The sequence below is a fragment of the Electrophorus electricus genome, chromosome 5 (genome assembly GCF_013358815.1).
Source record: "Electrophorus electricus isolate fEleEle1 chromosome 5, fEleEle1.pri, whole genome shotgun sequence".
NCBI lineage: Eukaryota > Metazoa > Chordata > Actinopteri > Gymnotiformes > Gymnotidae > Electrophorus > Electrophorus electricus.
Window position 1 is genome coordinate 14,045,992 of NC_049539.1, and position 21,898 is coordinate 14,067,889.

Genomic DNA, 21,898 nt, shown 5'->3' on the forward strand with positions numbered 1-21,898 from the left:
GAAGGCTTTAATGGAACCTCACTTGCACAACTGTAAGCACAGATTCAGAAGCTTGGATATAAATAGCTGCCGTTTGTCTCCCGGAGGCCTACTCTACCTGCTTCTACCAGAGAGGACTTTAACCCCCATCTTTTCCTCTGCCTGTATGTGCACCCCCCCCCCCCCCTCTCTCCTTATCTCCAGAATCCCCTCTCTATACTCCCCAATCCTGAGTCTCTCTTACTCTTTGTTCTGGACTTCGCATTTATCATTTCTTTCTTCGTACCCCCGCCAGAAAGCTACCGTACCTGGTTGCCAGAGAATCACAGGGGTTGGAAATATCGACTGCAGGGCCCGAGTGCACGGAGAGAGCAAGCGCTGATGGTTTCGCTCACCCGCCACCCCGCGTTTTTGATGACACGACAACTTCCGATCATAGGGGTAAAAAAAAACAAAACAGACCCACCTCAGTGTAACTGACTGACAGCCAGATGGCAGCAAACACTGAGACAGAGGGAGAGAAAGAGAAAGAGAAAGAGAGAGAGAGAGAGAGAGAGCAATCTCTCATCTTAAGTCTCAACAGCTTACCCCCAGAACACCTAGTTGGAACGTCTGTATCTTTTACAACCTGCACTATGCTACCCAGACCCCACAGACCACAATGAGAACCAAGGCCATAGATGACGGACGTTGTGTTGTTGGAGCTCCAGCTGTATACCATACCTCTGGTTACCATCTTCGGTATACTACATGACAATATAACTTCCCGATGTTCTGAAGGAAGCAGACCAAAGATATACATTCTGTGTATATAGAGCAGGGTTTATGGGATTCCTATGCCATATGCACAGAATATATGTAAGGCAATGCTGGACGACTTTTCACGCAGACATCTTCAGATGCAGTGTCCTATAGGTTGGGGGACCACGCGGTATAACAGAATCTATAGTAAGCTTGTTCCTCAGGAACCTAACAGGTCCCCTAGGAACTGGTGAAGTACTGTATTTTCCGGTTCCCATCAACAGTCCACACTGTGCTGCACACAGCAGCACAATGAACACATTGTAAATTGAATCATAGGTGTCAACCCAACCCTTTTTTCCTCCCACGGTTTTGGACATATAAGTCTGGGATAAAGGAAGTCGCGCCTAATACGGTTTCACCATAAACTCCGCTCAATCATCATAAACACGTCTGTTTTAGTACGTAGATTCGATGATGTATTCAGTCTGGTGGTGCTGGCAGCATAAACACACTGTGATTTATGGGAAATTTTGTCATTGCACAGACTAAACATACGTGGCCACACGCGAGAAACAAACCAACTGTGTATGACAGATAGATTTGTTATTCAACTTTAGAACTACATTTCCTGTTTCTGGATGATGTAAATTAGTATGATTATTAAATGATATGTTTCACAATAAAGAGACACAAAACAAGATACACTGCTGCTAGCACAAAAGATCCTAAATGATAGAAACATTTTAAGGATACCAGTAATATTTATGCGGTTTGGAAGCTAAACATATAAGGGTTACTGTGTCTTGAGTTGACACCTATGCCAAATGATGTTAAATATGGGAGACAGAGGAGATTCTTGAAATTCCAAATGACATGAAGGAGAAATGAGGTCAAAGCATTCGATGAGTATAACGCAATAGAATGGACTTCAGGCTATACAGTAGCTCACCATTTGGATACACCAAAATATAGGCATAATTATGCATATATTTTTCACGTCACTGATTTTTGTTGGGGTTTCTCAAAGCCTGAGACCCTCCCGGACAAGGACTTTCATGCAAAGCGAGGCTGAAACTGCGTGTTTTCAGACTGCGACTTAAAACACGATTGTGTTAGCACGGAAATTGATGAGTTTGCATTAGACCTCATGAACCTCCAGGCTGGAGGAACCTTGCTGGCCTGGCGGGTGGGGAGACAGGTGGGACAGACACGGGTGGAGTAAGCTCTACCTGAGCTCCTTCTGCTGATGGCTGATGGGCTTGCTGTGTCTGGTTCGAGGTAGGGTGAGGAAATGACTGCAGTCAGATGGAGAGAATGGAGAGAATGGAGAGGAGAAGAGAGGAGAGATGAAATTTGGCAAGAGAAGGGGAAAAGTTCTCTCTCCCACGCTGGGTGAGAGGAGGGTACGGAAGGGCATTGGAACGGTCCACGCCATAACAACATGGTTCAGCAAAGTACGGTGACCAGAAAACAATTCCCCAAAATTCCCACACGCTTGGTTCTGAATGAGAAATTCATGTTGTCCGCAATGAAACTCCAGTGTGATATAATGCTTTATAATGTAATATAACATTATATGGTGGTTATATAAGCATTTACACTGAAATAATGCATTCATTTATATCAACTCGATATAAATTATAAACCTCCCTTTCAGTAACATTTAAGTTGTTTAAAAAATGCAGTTATTCACCAATGTAACACATTTCATAAAAGGAAAAAAGTTATCAGTATCATCACAGTTAGACCAATGACAAGTTAGAACAACGACAGTGATCAGAACAACGACAAGTTCATATCGCATCATCTATATCTAGAAACATACTGCAACCATTTAAAAATGTACATTAGAATGACCTGTGCTTTGTGAAATGATCATTCTAAAACGCTCAGATACATGCTTTTGTATCAGGAAAAAAGTTAACATCCACTAGAATATTTACACAATGACACAATCACATTTTAAGAATCATATCCATATTACTCTATAGGAAACATTTTTCAGTGCTGTCTCTTAAAATCAGTACAAATGTTACAAAGAATTTCAATTAAATGACAAAGGGACAAAGCAGTGTGGAGTTTTAAGTCAAGTCCTAGTGGCAAATGACAAGATAATCTAGGTTTTTGACCTTCACGACAGATTTACTGAAGAATACAGCATTTGTTAGAGGAATACTTCTTCCAAAATGCAACATAACACACGACGGTCCTCACGTGGAACCAGCCTGCATTATCTCATTCAAATAACGCTCCCTGCTTCCCCTGCTTCTGTTCTTTATTAGCCACATTAGCATTTTGGACAGAACATTTCCTTGAAAGATACAAGGCATGCAGGGAAAAGTAAAGAAAAAAATTTGACAGAGAGAGGAGAAGGCACCGTACCTCTGGGGTGGGGGCACGCTAGGCGACCGCGAGCGTGCTCGGTTAATTTCCACTGATCGTGAGCAGTGATTGGACGATAGCACCTGTTCTGGCACTGAGAGGGTGGAGCTCTGAAGGTCCCTTCCATTTTGCCTGTAGTCTGAAGAGTGCACATAAGAAGAAGGATCACTGAACCCTCAACAACCTGAGACAATTATCAACCAAACATGATTAAAGGGACAGTTTGGCTAAACTGTTATCATGACTAAAACTAAGCAAAAGCTACTGACTAATCATGCCAATTTGCGTTTGAGATTGCAAAATTTCTTTCTTAAAATGCAAGCAAATTTTTTTTTGCTGAAATATCTGCACACAGTGTCGATGCATAACTGAAATCTTTATTTTTATATCTTCCTATTGCTATTAGACTTTTGTTACCAAATCCCGACATCCCCACTCCCACGAAGGGGCAGACGTTAATGTAAATGTTAATGTAAATGTGATCCGATCAGTGAAATGGTCTTTGTCCACCCAACAGAAAAGATCTTTCCCAAATCCCAAACCCCAGTAAAGACTGCAAAACAGGCACTCGAGGAGACAGGAAGTTGTTATCTATCCGATGGCAGTGGTGTGTTACCCCTGCTAAGGTAAGGGTCCTGACATGACACTGTTGTCCAGAGAGCACAACACATTAACCAGGCAGGAGTATAAAGGAAATTTTACAAAGAGGTTTTGGGATGTGTGATTGTGTCTGCTTCAGCAGTTGTAATTGCTGTTGTCTAGCTTTGGTTGCCCTTTTTGGTTTTGTCTGAACAGGATCAATCTTTTTTTGTGAAGCTCTCAATTCATACTCAATTCTCAACTCTCAAAATGGCAAAAATGCCTTCACACTCAAATACCATGGCCGGTTTTGGACTAACCTTGGGTGTTGTACTAAGCAAGAATGCTAATATGTCTTAACTGTAAAGCGTCCTTTGGTTTCATGAAAGGCTTTATATAAATATAATTTCTTTCAAAAGAGAAATATCACCAGTTTAAAAACATGTTATTTGGTACTTGAAACTTGAGCTCATTAGTTATGTTTACTTTAGTCTCTACCACACACTGCACTATACACCTAGAGTAATGTATACTGTCTAAACCTTTTGTATATTACTGCATAATTTGTGGCATCTATAGGTAAATACCCCAAATACAGTGTTCTATTGTGGGTAACTCTAATAGTCCAGCAGATAATATACACGGTTAAATAACAGCAGTTGGTTGTGAAGGTAAAAAGCTCCTTGTGAACTAACAGACTGGGGGAAAATCTACAAATCAATACTGAAAGTCTTTACATTGGATCACAGTAGTCAGTTCTAAAAGCTTTCCCTTTATACACACTTGCAGACAAACACACACACACGCACGCACAGACTCACTCCTCCTCTCTCTCTCTCTCTCTCTCTCTCTCTCTCTCTCACACATACATACATACATACACACACAGACACACACACACACTCTCTCTCTCTCTCTCTCTCTCTCTCTCATACACACACACACATAGACTCACTCCCTTCCTCACACATTCACTCTCTCATACACACACACATGCTCAGACTCACACGCTCTTTCTCTCTCTCTCTCACACACGCAGACACACACACACGCAGAGACTCACACACATTCTCCCTCTCGCTCTCTCTCTCGCACGCACGCACACACACACACACACTCTCTCTCACTCTCTCATACACACACACAGACTCACTCCCTTCCTCACACACTCACTCTCTCATACACACACACATGCTCAGACTCACACGCTCTTTCTCCCTCTCTCTCACACACGCAGACACACACACACGCAGAGACTCACACACATTCTCCCTCTCGCTCTCTCTCTCGCACGCACGCACGCACACACACACACACACACGCACACACACACACACGCACAGAGGCCTACGGTGAATGACCTCAGCAGGGCTCAGTGCAGGGACTGCATCACGCAGCACTCCAGGAAACCTGGCGAAGCCAGCAGAGCCGAAAAACCACCACAGCAACTCGGGTGAGAAAAAAAAAGCAGCAATCTATAATTCCTCAGAATGGTAATCATCTCCTGCAGCGAGAAGAAGCGAATCAGCACCTCTGAGTAAGGGGGGGGTGGGAGGAGGGTTGCAAAAACACTGAGCCAACATGAAGGAGAGAAATGCAGAGAAGGAGAGAGCGAGGAAGAGAGAGAGAGAGGGCGCGGGTAGAGTCATAGAAATGAAAAGCGAGACAAGAAGAGCGAAAGGCAGAAAGAGTCAAAGAAAGTGTGTGTGTGTGTGTGTGTGTGTGTGTGTGTGTGTGTGCATACGCGTGCGTGCGTATGTGTGTAAGAGTGAAAGAGCGACAGAGAGGGAGAAGAAGAAGCAAGCTGCATTGCTGTGCATGCACTAAGGAATAAATCAGAATTTTAAAAAGGTGAGTGAGTGGGCGTGTGAGGCGATGGTTCCAGCTTGTGCCCTCTCTCGGGCTGCCTGCAGTAGAAACCAGCTCTCTGACAGCTGAGACTGTGTCTGCGACTGTGGACACGTTCATGGTCAGAAAGAAGCATCGCCCTATAAAAGACTTTTAAAAAGCCACAAGTCCCAGGGCTAAAAACAGATGAGCTATGTCATCAGAGTATTGCTTCTCTGCTTCATATGAAGTGATCAGTAGGAGTTAATTTGACACTGGGGTGTATTCCAGCATAACAGAAACCTGAGAAATTGCATCATTTGTCACTTTGGACTGATATTCTTCTTAAAATGACTAAATACTCATGCTACTAAATAAACTACACGCTCACAGGAGCACCTAAGGGATTGTTTCCTCTCAATTTTACAGTTATGGATCAACACACACACACAAATATGTAATTAGACCTAGCAATCTAGATTATTCTAAAAGACTTTGTTTGTGTTCAATCCTAACATGCTGTTTGACAACCAAAACAAAATATTATTAAAAATAATATAATAATATTAAAAAAGCCCTGTAAGCGCTATGATGTGAACAGGCGCTACATTACACTGGCGCTAGCTGAGTCCCTACAGAAGCATATAGAAGAGTTCCTATAGCAGGTGGCGTGTGCACACCTGAGGATTTATGGATCTTGGCAATTACCTGACACCACGCCCACACCGTCCTCTCCATCATAATCCGAGATCTCGCTGTCGCTGATCCGGTGAGATCCTGCACGAGGGAAAAGCAAACAGGGTTACGGACACTGGAGGGACAGCAGATGGACGCTGGACGCACGCTGGACGGACGCTGAGAAGACTGCCTGGGGCTACAGGTCTGGACTTCCCTGAGTGTAAAGAGAGTGGCAAAGCTCTCTGGTAGCAGAGGCGGGGAACGATTAATCAGTTCATCTGCCTGACGGACCCGTTAGTGATTTAGTGCAGCCGGTTTCTTCAGTAGATGTATTTACGAGCAGACATCACACTGCGGCTGTACAGGCTTCTATCCATAAGCGCGGTTTTCGGATCTGTCGTCTGAGCTGCTCTGCTGGGAAGCGCCGCCGAGATGAATCACCGCCATCGTGTCCACAGCGGCTGCAGGGGTGAGTGAGTTATCTGCAGCTTTAAGGGACGATGCACGTCATGCTGTTTACAGGGAATCAAGCCCATCAATCCCACGCTCCCCTCCCTCTCTGTCTCACCGTCAACTCCGCAACATCTTTATGGAAGACGTTCCAGCACTGTGTGGACAGGGGAACTTTGATCTCCCTCTCCTTTTTCGCTCTGTCCGTTTCGGTCACGAGAAATAAATGAGAGTTGGAGCATTTCTGACCCGGTCCACAGCACTGATGCTTTCAGAGTTGACACGCGGACAGCCGGTGGGGGGGGGGGGTCCCTTGCAGACTGGGAATGGGAGTGTGGGAAAAGGAGGCTCCACAGATATGCTTCGTGGTCCCAAGTTCAAACTCGGTCATCTTAAACCAAAAAGACACTCGAGCGACTACAGGAATGACAGGTGAAAAATGCTCCTTTGTGTCTCTCTTTCTCCCTCTCTCTCCCTCAGCGTCTCGTCTCAGCACTCCCATCTTACATTAGACAGCTCTCTCGCACACACAACAGCAGTCTTTTTCAGATACCACTGACTATGACCAAGATTAAATTAGATACATTTCAGGCAAAATGGCAGACTGAACCCTCCTCCACCCCCACCCACTGAGGGAAAACACACATGGTTATTTTTGAGGATAAAAAAAAATAAATCAGGGGTTAAACAAACAAATAAATAAATAAATAGAAGCATATTTTAAAAACAGAACACCACACAGACAAACACACAGAATGAAAAATACACCAGCCAGAAAACCAGTCAGGGGAACAGTTTTCAAGGATGATGTGACACAAATTTACTATGGACAGCCAGACACTGCAAATTAATAAGATAAAACAACTCGACAAACAAAAACAGCTTTTCACACTGATGTGTTAGCTTGTCAGTTGCATAAAGGTTAGTCTCGAGGGAGCGCAGACAGAACTGCACCGGAGAGAGGAATGCACAGTACTCCTGAGGACAGTCAGAGGGCAATGGAGGAAGGCGTGTGGGAGATGACACAATTTATTTCTTTTTTTGGTTTATTCTTGTTTTTGCATCATTCTTTTTTCTTTCTACAGAAGCAAGAAGGAAGAACTTGGGAGTGAGAGGGGTATCTGGTCGCAGGACATATGGAGGAGTTCATGAACAACCCCCTGGGGGGCAGAGAGGACATGCAGTGGTTTTTACCTGAACTGTACGAATACAGGCCTTGAGCTGCAAAGACAATGAGTTCAAGAGAAACGTCATGCACGGTTTGCCGGCCAACTATTTCACACTGTTCCTCGCTGGGTAAAAGGAGGCCAACTCATCATCACTTGTCATCACAGGCTTCTAGCTTTCATGTGAGTCATGAAAGACTACTGAGAAGGGCTTTGTGACTTTTTATGCACACGCAGGAGTCTTAATCAAGGGAGTGATACCACGCTTAATCTGCGACTGCAGCTGTAGTTCCATCTCCGTTGCGATATGCACTTTACGCGTAACGTGGAAGCCTTAAGTAAGTGTTACGGGCATGGCGTGTGCGTGCGGGGTGAGGTTAGACCGAGGGGAGGCGTACTCTGTAGCCGGCGGGCGGGGACGTCTCCGTGCAGAGCCCTCCGCTGCAGGCAGGGGGAGCTCTTGGGCAGGGGTACGGAGGAGACGTCGTGCGTCTGCAGCTTGTACCAGTGCGGCTCGTCGTCCATCAGCGCCGTCTCCAACTCGATCAGGATCTGGCGGTGGAAACGCACACAAAGCCGTCGTTACTTTTTGTCTCGTGCAAGCCGGCTGCAACAATTAGACCTGCCGCTGGCGGGTTGAATGTGTTCCCTGGCGTTAACGTGTCTTCTTCAACTCTCAGCAAGTCTATTCTCAGTTGGATTGACTGCAACAGAACGAGGAGGGCACTAAACTGTACAGTGCGTTAGCCTCTTCGCACGGCCCTGTTATTGACGTGGCCTTTTCACATCAAGTGCTCGTCAAGTGTAATTCATTGGCGAAATATACTCTGGAGCTACACTCTGAAATCTGTCAAGGACCAAGAATCGTGTTGATTTAAGCACAAACGGTTTAGACAAATGTGCCTGATTGGCCATTCTTTATCTGTTTCTGAGTTAGCCAATCACTAAGTTAGCCAATTACTGAGTTGGCCAATCACTGAGCTAGCCAATCGCTGAGTTAGCCAGTCAGGGGTTGGCGACTACAGTGCTTCGTGGGCTCAACCAAGAGCAGGATAGTGCAAAACTGGGCAGGACACCCGGCCTCGCTGGCAAACCGGAGGCTCCTGAACCGAGGGCCGCACCTCCCCGAGGAACTCGCTCTCCTCCTCACGGACGCGCGCCTGGTCCCATAGCGTCACCTCCAGCATGCGCTCCCGGAACTCCCGCCGGTGAACGGGCGAGTACACGAACGTCTGGTTCCACCTGGGCTCCACAGACTTCTTCACCGTTTTCGTCCGCCGCTTGCTCTTGTCGCTGTGGGAACAGGGGATTGGAACGGCTCCCACGGCTACCCCACAAGGTCAGACACGAAGTCCCGGGGGGCGCTGCTCACAATTGAACCTTTTGCTAACTTGGTCTTTTGGCTCCCTGCAGGCTCGCCGCACCCTTACCTTCTGTCCGGGAGGAAGTAGATTTTCACGTAGGGGTTTCTCGGCCGGCCGTCATCCCGTGACGGTAGGTCCTTAGCCCCCAGGATGGTGACAATGAGCTGATGACCCACTTTATCATACCAGAGTTTGACCTGCGTGGAGAGCAGATGACCTAAGGGAAAGCAGGGATGGGCTGTCCTGTTTAGGGACAGCATGCCATAGAGTGCCTCTGCTATACAGTATTCGTCACGCTGCGTGAAAATGATGGCAGTCTTGCTAAGTGCATTATCAAGAAGACATTTTGTTTTCAATACATAAATTACACTGGATTCTGTCCCATGCAAAAACAAAAAAACAAAAAAAAACAACCCTGTTTTTTTGTGTAGTTTTGCATGCTGAATCCAAATATGTTTTGGGGATTTCTCTATCACTCATAGTATTTGTTTGTTTTTTAAATTGTTCCAGTATACTTGTATGTCATTATGTATAATATGGAAAAGCAGTACTAAGGAAAGTGGATCTCCTCTATGTTGGCAGACTACTGCTGCACACTGAAGAGGGAGGTTCCTCAGGACTGAGAGGTAAAAATCATACACCTGTACATATTAGAAATAAGTCTGTAAAGAATGTAAGTGAATAAGTAATATAAAACTATGCATGATAGAAATTCTAAACAGATTCGAATTCAGCATATATAATACTTTAAGGTCCACCTATGTTAGTTTGTGGGACAAAAACGTTTTTTGTTGCCAGTGTTATTACTACTATTATTATTATTATTATTATTATTATTATTATTATTATTATTATTATTATTATTAAGGCCCAGCCAACAACAAATAGCTGTTTGTTTCTCCTAAATTGCTATCTGTAATATTACATGCACAATATGTAAAATGGTCTGTACATTATAATAAACTATATAAAAGGGGTGGAAATTAAAACTTGCCCCACTACCAGCAAGGCAAACAGGGGCAGAAAACATTTACCCCACTACCAGCAAGGCAAACAGGGGCAGGGAACATTTACCCCACTACCAGCCAGGCAAACAGGGGCAGGGAACATTTACCCCACTACCAGCCAGGCAAACAGGGGCAGGGAACATTTACCCCACTACCAGCAAGGCAAACAGGGGCAGAGCGGGAAACCAAAGGCACAGCGGCAATGTAAGCCCCTCATGCACGTGACTCCCGAGCCCCCTGCTCAGTGAGGCACTGGGCAGCACAGAGACACAGTCACGCAAAGAGAGAACAAAGTGGTCACCACAACAGAAAACACAAACAAACAAACAAAAACAAACAAACAAACAAACAAACAGACCAACAAAAGATGAACACCACCACCGACAGCAACGGCACAGGAGTAGAACCTTCTAGACTTTCGCCCATACTTGCTATCATGGCAAGGAGGGAGTTTGTTTATTTTTTGGTCATTCTTTTTCGGACAGAGCTTAAGCAGACCTCTGTGTAAAGGCGGAAATAAGCAAACAAGCAAAGGTAAGATCCTTTACAAGGGGATTTGGGTAAAAGGAACCTCACTATCATACGTGGGCATCATTTATGCTATTGAAGGCCATTCCGCAATCCCCAAAGCAAACAGACTGCGATTCTGAGACAGACTACACAAACTACACATTAGGGAGGTTTCAGCTAATAAATGGTTTGGAAATTTTTTTTTTTCAATTAATTAATTTATTTATTTATTGTACTACATGGATTGCAGCCCTAATACTGCAGCTAATAACATAATAATGTTTCAATAAAGTGAAATATAACTCACACTGGCAATGGCAGTCAGATAGCATGCTGTTTGAGTATGCTAATTGGCCCCAAAAGAAACCTTAAGCGAATTCCATCTCTGGGCTTGTTATTGCCATCAGTGAACCACTGGGACAGTGTTCTTGCAGTTACCATGATAGTTAGGACACTATAATTGGCAGGCAAGTAACAGTGTAACTGAGAAAAGCCAGATATGAAAACTCCCGGGCATTTCACACACGGGGTGTTCATAACATCCTGACACTGATGGCATTGTTGCTGAACAAGCCACATGACGTCCAGAGGCAAGAGAAAACGAAAAGCAGAACCCGTTTAGTCCGGAAACGATCGGACACTGTGCGTTCGTCATGTTTGGGAAATATAGAGTCAATTTAAGGGACCGTAGGTTTGAAATGCAACACCCGCCTTCCACAGGTGTCACCAAAGGGCGTACTGTTTAAACAAATGTTTAAACAAAACTATCCCGAGATTATTCTGCCATTGGGATGGTTTTCTTCGGAATTAACAAAACACCAGACCCTCAAATGAGCCACTGTGCCACCCCCAGTTCCGCAGAGGAACGGAATCTGTCAGCGCTCAATCTGAAAGGCAGTTTCAGGTTACACGGAAAAAACGGAATCAAATTTGTTTGTCCCTGCAAACTCTGCACCACTGCAACATTTAAAGAGACACAGTCCTTCACTGTCCGGTACAGCGTGACAGAGTTCTGCCAGAATTCTGAAACGATTGTTCCAGTATTTTGCACACGTAATTGCGGTATGGATACGGCATTGGAAAATGATGCTTGACTGTGCCGTGTTGGGCAACAGTTGTGTCTCTTCAAATATTCCCGTTCTGATTCCATCATGCAGGTGACTGGAGATGTCTTGCAAAACCATACAAACCCGCTGGAAAACGAGTTAACGAGAGTTGCGACGGCAACGATGGCGATTAAAACGATTAAAAAAAACAAAAAAACAACATTGTATATCGCACACAAGCAAACAGAATTAAAGAGGAGATGCAGCCATTTCGTTGCTGTGCATATTCACTTGAAGCAGAAGGATAAAAAGGGGGGTAGGAAAGGGGTAGAAAGGAAGTCTTTCTGGTAAGACAGTGACCATTACCTGAACCCTAGGGTTAAAAGGCTCGATTCTCCTACTAAGGCTTTGGCTCTGGGTAAGCAAAATGAATGACAAAACAAACAAACACAAGACGAACAAAACAAAAGAACAATGCAATAAAGCTAAAAACCCAAAGGGACACCAGCAATGTTAAGGGAGGGCAGAGAGAGATTCAGTCGAAATGCTGGGGGTTGTTCCCAACACCGGGTGTGTGTCTTCCAGACATAAATGTCATAGCCTTTCCTTAGAGGCCATCTTGTTCTCAAACTAATCACAAAAGATAACAATAGTGACTTTGGCCGGACAAACACAAGCAATCAGTCTCATTTTGCTGTTGTCTTTTGTTCTGTCAAGTTTGCATGTGTGACTGTTATGTTGGAAAAGGCGCTTTGTAAATAGCCTCTCTTGTTCCACTGTTCCAATAAATCCTCTTCTTTCAGGATTAAACCTGTCTGCGATTGGCTGGATAAGTGACATGGCTCTCATTGGGCCAATGGCCGCTGCGGAATCTCAAAGAGCGCAAGCATTTAAACTGAATCTCCACCCCAGCAAACAACAAATGCATAGAAATACACCAAATTATGCTCTTCACCTTCACCACACACACGCACACGCACACGCACACGCACACGCACACGCACACACATCCCCCTACAAACACATCTCACAGTGTTAAAAACTACAGCCTTAAAACCTACAGTGTCTGAGAAGAAACACAGGAGGCTGTGGTCAAGTCCTTACTCAGGACCTGGACAGAAATTCTCCTGCCTGCCGCCACTCTTCCGCGGAAGCCGAACGGCATTTAATTCTCAAGCATGCAGCCCTTTAAAACCTTACACCGGCGCTTCTTGTATCCGACAGCCTCTGGCCGGCCTACTCGCACAGCGAGGGGAACACGATCAGGGCCCAGCGTAGTCCGGCCTGGCACACGGCCAGGAACTCGTGTCTGTTTGGGTTGGTTTGTCATGCGAGCGCATGCCAGCCTCTTCACCAGGCCACAGGAACGCAAGCGTGGTGGCTGGTTACCTCAGCTACAGTGGCACCACACACGGTAGGTTGGAGATCTAAATAAAACCTCTTATGGTGGCTTTTTCAGCTGATGCATCCCACTGTTCTGTCGGTTTCTTAATTATCAAAGTGACTGAGTAAGTTAAAGTGTTAAAGTGACATGCTAACCTATAGCATTTAATATGTCACAGCAATCTTTGAGTATGCCCAAAATGTACACTTTTTTAGAAAGTCAGATATATCAAAAGTCTCTTAAAATAAACACCATCTTTTTTCCCTATTGACACTGTGCAAAAGCCCGGTGTGGGAACTCACTGAGAGCTGGCCAGATAAATACTGGGGTGCGTCTCGCAGCATTCCGGGGCTCATGGGAGATGTGATGGATATAGATGGCCGTTCCATCTTCTGAGACTCAAACGAACTGGAACCTTCAGGAGGGAATTAATGGGTGGGCAGAAATTGATTAAGGTGTAACACACGTTTTTATGTCCCACCATATTCTGCCTCTCCAGGAACTGGGTTATATGCATCATAGATGCGTTTTTTGTTTTTGTTTTTTTAAATTCACCAAAGTGCAATGCCCCAGTCCAGCCACATGGTGGCGACTCACTTGATTCCAGCTGCGTGTGTGCGCTGTCTGGTATCCTGGGGATATCTCTGCAATGAGAGGCGAGTAGGTAGGGGAGAGAGAGAGAAATGGAGAGAGAGTCAAATCAATAGAGGCTAAAATAGAGAGCAGGAGCTTTTAATGTTCCTAAGCACCACATTAGTCTTTCTTACGGTTGGAACTGAAAACAGTTTGGTTCGCTAGCATGCATTGCACACATTCCGGATTTGGATGCAGGGAGCTGATCCCACATCAGAACTTGGGCGGGAGCTTTTGTCAGCTCCATGTGTAGTGCAGAGTCAGGCCCTTGCACGGACACACCGAGGTGAGGAGCCTTCGCCGAACACGCGAGTGTGGCACGGCAAGAGCAGAACTCGCTCAGGGCTACATTCACATTCAGACAGGTCCTGGCACACAGGTGGAACTACTCAGGATATGAGAGAGCTCGGGCAGACGGGCAGAGGGCAGTGCCCGCCACATGGAGGCTCTTACCCGATAGGTCGGGAGACAACCAGCTCCACCTGAGGCTCTGGCTTGGATTCTAAAATGATATTGTAAACTTCTTTAAATGTGGCTCCTTGTAAGTTCCTCCCGTTCCACTCCAAGACCTGATCACCTATGACAAACCACAGGAAACGTTGCTTGCACCTTTAAAAAGATTACAGTATGATTAACAGGCACGTTATTCAATATTAAAGATACATGTGAGTTTACACTAATTAAGTCTTGACCATCACACTTACTAAACACAGAGTGATTGGCTAGAGGAAGATGTTGGAACAAAGCTGCTCCTCCTATACATTTCATGAAGGTGATGAAAACACAACAGATCATAATCTAAATAATTTTTGATAATAAAGAGGGGTACCTGGCCTGAGGTGTCCGACAGTGTCCGCTAAACTTCCCTTCCTTACTTTGGTAATGAACGCACAAAGTTTGCCGGACTCTGTCATCTTCCCCCCGACCACCTGTCCGAGACACAGCTGCGAGTTCATAGGCCGCCCAAGATCAAATCACTTACTTTATTACTTTAAATAGTATCAGAGATAAAGACTTATAAAAAAAAAAAAAAAATCAAATATAGTGCTAGAGAAACCCAACCACCCTTTCCAGGCTTTTTGTAACTTATTTTATGGAGGAGCTGTCCATGGTGCTGAAGGTCCGGACTGCTGGAAAAAGGCCCAGAGGTCTGTACTGCACACCCCACGAGCCCATTTCCCTTCTCAGAACATCATACAAAATAAAATTTGCACTAATGGTGGCCCAATGCAAACGTACAAAAGGAGATTATAGGGCCCTCTCCCGGAGGGAAATGGGTTTATGTAACGTGAGGCACAGAACTGCAGGGGAGTGAGTCTGCGTGTGTGTGTGTGTGTGTGTGTGTGTGTGTGCGTGCGTGTGTGTGCATGTGTGTGTGTGTGTGCAGGAAGCCCTGTGTTTGATCAGTAAGTCACTGCCTTGGACAGCTAACGCTCACAGCAGTGCTGGGATAACATGCACTCAGCCACTCAGGAAGTTCACTCCGTCAGGAGCAAGCAGGCCATCTCCCACACTGCATCACTCCACAGCCAACCAGGCCTTTTACCCAACCGGCCTCTCTTCCACCAAGGTGCCACACACACACACCAAGAGAGTGGGGCAGAGCCCACGTTCTCTCACACTCACGTGTTTACCAAGCCGAGAGCACATTTTCCCCTGTGAGCATCACATAATAAAGGTTTGCAAGAGATATCAAACAGTATCAAATGGAAAAGGCTATTAAAACAACACTGCATCAAAGAGGTATATTATACCACAGTGTAAACAAACATTTTTAACCTGCACTGTTGAAGCAGTTGGTACAAATTTTTAAATGATTAGTGAATCCCACTAACAGTCAGTAAAACCACAAAGTGACCATCGTGTTCGCGGCCAATGCGGGACTCCATGGGACTCACCTTCAAGCCCAGGAGGGCTCCAGAGTCCCGCGGGATGCTGCCATCCTTTAGCCGCTTGTTGAGCAGGATCCGGCCAATCAGGCGCTCGCCATCCTTGGATGGTTGCCACGTGACGGGGTGCTGGCAGGTCAAAGGTGAAGGGGAAAAGAAAACAACACCCTGTGCTTTACATCTCAGTCTTGAGGTACAGGCTTTATTATGAAATCTAGCGAGGAAGACTATTGGGGGGGGGAGTGGTGGGGGGAAGCAGCGCATACGGGTGATCACATGAACTCAGCCAATCAGTGAACAGCTGAAAACACGGGGGATGTGCCAAGTCATGCAGTGTTTCTCAACCATGTGCTCAGACTCCACCAGAAAGGCCATGTTTGCTCTGTACCCGGTCTCAGGGCATTCGTGCCAGGAAGGAAGTGTTCTTAATGGATCAGTTCAGGTACATCCGGAGGAGGCGCAGAGCAAAAATGTGGACCATCTGGTGGGTGCCAAGAAGCAGGCTGAGAGACACAAATGTAACGCACAGGGTTTATCCTCCATCGTTTATCGCAGTATATGCCACGTCAGTTCCCTACACTAATGAAACAATCTTAAAATGAGTCTGATAACTATCGGTTATCCATGGAATAAATCTCGTTAGACAAAAATCCTAAACGTCTTGAACTTTACTGTTCCATCGTTTATTACTGGATTGGTCCAGTTTGTGTGATCATGTGATCACTTTGGCGGTGAGTAGCATGCAACCCCACCTGTGCACCTACCACCCTGCACCCAACCCAGACAGCCCCCCCAGCAACAAGCACATCCCCCCACCCATAAACCCAGCACATGAAGCTCAAACAAGACTCACAAAGTCAGAAACATGAGAAGATGGGAAAATATGGAGTCATGGTGATCAAGATGGACAGCAAAAGACTCCCAACCCAGTGCAAAAGAACAACAAAAAACCAGCAATATGAGGTACAATCACACGATAACAATAACCAGTCAAAAAACATATATAACAGTGAAAGGGAAAAAATAAATGCATAATTCATTTGTCGCCAAACCCTTCTCCCTCTCCCACCCTTTATGCGGTGTATGTGCTCGGGTGTATCGTGCACCGTGGCGGCCCGGCCGTGGCGGGGTTGGCTGAGGCAGGGTGTGGGGGTGTAGCACAGAGGGACAGCGGCCTATAGGACGGGCCGACTTGCCGTGACTTGCTGCAAGCGAGCAGGGTCACCAGACAACAGCAGCACATAAAAAAGTGAGAGAACGCTAGGAAGGCATGCACCGCAAGCCCCCCGCGCTCCCCGAGGGACGATACAGATGTGGGGGGATCATGGCAGGCTCTAGCTCAGTACCCACTCTGCCACATAACCAGATGTAGGTGGGAAGCGAACAACCAGAAAGCAGGCAAGAGATCCGTCCAACCCCCACCCTTACCCCACACCACCCCCCCACCCCCGCACATACACGGCAACACCCCTGACGGAAGACAGAAAAATGTAAGAAAAGCCACAAAATTAGAACAGAATCAATAATAATAAAAAAAAAGTCATTAAAAAAACCCTGAAAATTCTTTAACTCAACATCCTTGACACAAATTGAAATCTCACCTATCAATGACTACGTTACTTATGGCGTTTTTTATTTTAAATACTGAATTAAAATGCATTTGAAATTGTCCTTTATAGGCTGGTGCCCTTTTAAAAAAAAGTTTAAAAGACTTTAAAAATCAAATCGTCTTCTAAATAACAAAATCCACATAGACCATCAGGTTTATGGATCCTTCTGTTTGTACTGTAATAATTCACCAAAAAATAAAAACAAAAACATCAAATAAACAAAAGCCTAAAGTCAAAGCAAACAAAAGGAAGACGAAACACAGCAAAACAAATAAACAAAACTAAGAGGGAGAGAGAGAGAGAGAAAGAGAGTGGAAGAGAGAGTCAGGCTGAAACAGGTCCTGGTACCTTCTCACTATGGCTATGGTCCTCGTTTAGGGTGGTGCTACTGCATGTGTCAACGCCCGAGTCTTTAACCTGCGGCTCACACCAATCAGCATCCTCCTCCAAGGAGCGGCCTGAAAAGCGCACCGTTTTCTTTTGGCCCTCTGATAAGATGTGTGCCTGCTCAAATGTGTCTCTTTTTCCCCTTTGACTGTTCCCTACAGGCATGGGATATAAAAATAAAAAAAAAACAGAACAAAAAGAAAGAAAGAAAGAAAAAAAAGACATGCAAAGATGAAAATAAATGAAAGGAAATCATGAAATGACAAGAGACTGTGAGAGAGAGAGAGAGAGAGAGAGAGAGAGACAGAGGGAGAGGGAGGAAGAGTAGGACTCCACATGTCTCACCAAAGACATAAAGGAGGTATCACTGCTATGCCACGTTGCATGGTCCCACCAGTGGCCATCTATATCTCCTGTGAGTTTCCCCAAACACACACGCACGCGCGCACACACGCACACACACACACACACACACACACCAGAGGGCACCAGCACAGAGCACAATGCAATGAATGAGGGAAAAAGAAGTTCAAGGGAACAGAATGGGATACACATGATCACGAAATCACACCAGTATTGCATTCACACCCAGCCATACACTCCCTCGCCCTGACAAACACACACACACACACACACACAAAGCAGCGTGCACACATACGCATACACACAAACACACACACACACACACACACACACAAAGCAGCGTGCACACACACACACACACACACACACACACACAAAGCAGCATGCACACATACGCATACACACAAACACACGCACACACACACACACACACACACACAAAGCAGCGTGCACACACACACACACACACACACACGCACACACACACACACACACACACACAAAGCAGCGTGCACACACACACGCACACACACACACACACACGCGCACACAAAGCAGCGTGCACACATACGCATACACACAAACACACGCACACACACACACACACACACACACACACACACACAAAGCAGCATGCACACATACGCATACACACAAACACACACACACACAAAGCAGCGTGCACACATACGCATACACACAAACACACGCACACACACACACACACACACACACACACACACAAAGCAGCGTGCACACATACGCATACACACAAACACACGCACACACACACACACACACACACACACACACACACACACACACACAAAGCAGCGTGCACACATACGCATACACACAAACACACACAAATACACGCACGCACACACGCGCAAAGCAGCGTGCACACATACGCATACACACAAACACACGCACACACGCGCAAAGCAGCGTGCACACATACGCATACACACAAACACACGCACGCATACACGCGCACGAAGAAGGTGCCATTTGACTTGGCACAGAATATTCGTAGACCCGTAATTCAGTGTTAAATGGGGTGATGCAATATCCCATGAGCTCACACGGCCATGGGGAAACAGCAGACGTAAGAATGGGCCCCCAGTAATGAGAACATTTCAATTAAACACTCAGCCTGAGGCATCCTGGCTCAGTTGTTTCACAAAAAAAGAAAACGAAAACTAAATGAGAACTAAATGAGACAAAGGGTTTGCACAGCTCACCAACAAAATCCGACACTGCAAAATCTCCAGTGCTGAATTAACTCTTAGTGTTAGTGTTACCACTTTCATCTGTGCCAGCTGATATTACCCTTACAATGTTACTGTTCATCTGTGGCAACTGAGATTACTCTTACAACATTACTGTGTTCATCTGTGCCAACTGAGATTACTCTTACAGCGTTACTGTGTTCATCTGTGCCAACTGAGATTACTCTTACAACGTTACTGTGTTCATCTGTGCCAACTGAGATTACTCTTACAGCGTTACTGTGTTCATCTGTGCCAACTGAGATTACTCTTACAGCGTTACTGTGTTCATCTGTGCCAACTGAGATTACTCTTACAGCGTTACTGTGTTCATCTGTGCCAACTGAGATTACTCTTACAGCGTTACTGTGTTCATCTGTGCCAACTGAGATTACTCTTACAGCGTTACTGTGTTCATCTGTGCCAACTGAGATTACTCTTACAGCGTTACTGTGTTCATCTGTGCCAGATGAGATTACTCTTACAGCGTTACTGTGTTCATCTGTGCCAACTGGTCTTAAATGAAACACTATGTGTGTATCTGGCAAAAGGAATTTTTCCATATTTAAAGGGGCGGTTGCTAATAATTCGTTTAAACAGCAAAAGAAATTTTGCAAGCTGGTCCAGCCAGACTCCAACCTAAAGCACTTCAGGCCATCTTACAAAGCCTGCTCTGCTGAGTGAGCGGGGCTTCCCTAGAGCAGTACCCAGCCCGCCTAGTGACAAGGCCTTACTGGGAGCCACGGCCAAAAGATCCCAGTGCCGTTAAACAGCGTGGAAATTTGTGGGATTAAGATGCAGTAACAACTGCCTAACACAGTATAAAAGGCATTACGAGCACTATGAAGTAACCCTAGTTTGAAATTAAGTGAAAATAAGTGAAAACAAAATGAAACAAAAATGAAAAATGAAATTTATTATGAATTAAAAGACAGAATTGCATTATATATGAACGTTATTGTGCTACTTGTTAATCTGAACACTTCTGTTCGTCGTGCTGTTAATGGATGCCCTCTAGGACCCGCGTTAGCATCAAACAGGTTTGCTCACTTTGCTGGGGGCCTCAGTGTGTTTAACTGTTCTGCCATCACCACAGCCAAACAACTTTCAAGGTAAAGACAGGTTTGGAATTTGAGGTGCGTCTGTGGTCACACTCTCCAAACAAGGTGAAGGTTTAATGTTATTTTATAAACGTCATCCGCTGTATTCATTTACCATTTTGTATATGCATTAACCAACTCTGGCTTGGGTGCATAAAGCTAGTTGTTACTTAGCAACGCACGGCGATACAGTTTTGGTGTGAAAAACCCATAGTGTTATTACAAATATTAGCACGATTAGAACACTTCTCAGACTGTGAAGTTGGAACTAACTCTTGTATAATGCAATTTAATGGTCAATATTTCGATTTATTTGAATAAATATTACTAAAAAATATATATACAACAGTTAGTTCTGACCAAGAAATTTGATTGGAACAGAGACATTCCACGGGACTTTGAACTGCACATGTATTGCTGCACTTTACAGGTACTTTCTATTAACCGTTAATTACATTATTTTTCTTTGATCAGAAACTTTGCTGTTAACTCACTGGAATCACACATGCCACTGTAAACTCTTATTTCACTGGTAAGTGGCAACATACAGATAAATGTACTTGATACAAAGTAGCTTGCCTGCAGTACCGTACACTAAAGTAGCAAGCTAGCATGGAGGAAAACGTTTATGTGCTGCCGGGCAACAGTCCAGCCCCAGTCCAGTTGCGGAACTTTTTTCTGTTGGCGGATCTGAATAAATAATTAAATAAACAAACAAATCATAATCTGCTGTTGCTTATTATTATTAACTAACTAATCAATGATGCTTGAACTGTTGTATAAATGCGATATCAGAACGGAGGTTGTGCTGCTAAACCGAATCATCTCTGGCTGAACCACAGCCGTTCTGATATTCACTATAACCGCACTCCTCTCTCAGCCCACGTTTCCAAACTGCAACTCAAAACGAAAAAAATCAAATTGTATAAGAGTATGGCTGACAATGAAGTAATGTCGGGTAACGATTTGGAGTGGAGCTGCTACGACCACGGAGCCTCCAGCCTCGAAGCGCCACTGCCAGGCCTCTGTGCTCAGAGCTCAGAGATGAACGAACGTACGACTAACAGACACCAGACTAAGACAAGAGCAGCCTGAAATGTTTGTCCTGCACCCATAATCACTTTCCGACTGTGACCAATGTGGAGCAGTTTGACGCCTGACTAGATCTAGATGACACAATGCCATATTATTACTGCAATATTAACTTTGATACAGAACGTTTTAACACGGACATGATTTTAAGGCATATTCTCAAACTGTCAACAACCTCATTCACTGAAACAGGTTTCATTAAGAAATTACTGTCCAGAGCACTTCCTGGGCTTTCTTTTTCTGCATTTTCCTGAAACGTTGATGAAGCCTCACTGGCAGATTAAAAAGTAAAAGGTTTGTCAGCGCTTAGTAGTGGGGTTTTGGGGCCCCTCTCTTGCTTCACTTAAACTCTCTCTCTCTCTCTCCCTCCCCCCTCATTTGCACTTCCTCTCTCCCCTTAATCATTTGCTCCATTTCTCTTTTTCCTCTTCAACTTT

The 21,898-nt window shown here is 45.0% G+C and overlaps 1 protein-coding gene across 5 annotated transcripts in view; it reads right to left on the bottom strand.

Annotated features, from left to right (window-relative positions):
* Positions 1–21,898, bottom strand: part of rims2a (regulating synaptic membrane exocytosis 2a) — a 72,351-nt gene that overhangs the window by 47,383 nt on the left and 3,070 nt on the right. For 2 of the 5 annotated variants that reach the window (XM_035526600.1, XM_035526599.1), the window contains exons 2-13: positions 17,981–18,048; positions 15,648–15,767; positions 14,579–14,678; positions 14,203–14,326; positions 13,714–13,760; positions 13,419–13,531; positions 9,236–9,366; positions 8,927–9,098; positions 8,204–8,357; positions 6,220–6,288; positions 3,106–3,244; positions 1,953–2,018 (exon numbers count right to left, since the gene is read on the bottom strand). In XM_035526600.1, coding sequence (XP_035382493.1) covers positions 1,953–2,018; positions 3,106–3,244; positions 6,220–6,288; positions 8,204–8,357; positions 8,927–9,098; positions 9,236–9,366; positions 13,419–13,531; positions 13,714–13,760; positions 14,203–14,326; positions 14,579–14,678; positions 15,648–15,767; positions 17,981–18,048 — 1,303 coding nt within the window. Of the gene's footprint in view, positions 1–1,952; positions 2,019–3,105; positions 3,245–6,219; positions 6,289–7,833; positions 7,861–8,203; positions 8,358–8,926; positions 9,099–9,235; positions 9,367–12,098; positions 12,147–13,418; positions 13,532–13,713; positions 13,761–14,202; positions 14,327–14,578; positions 14,679–15,647; positions 15,768–17,596; positions 17,791–17,980; positions 18,049–21,898 lie in introns of all 5 variants that reach the window. The other 3 variants (XM_027009477.2, XM_035526596.1, XM_035526597.1) reach the window with 3 other exon arrangements.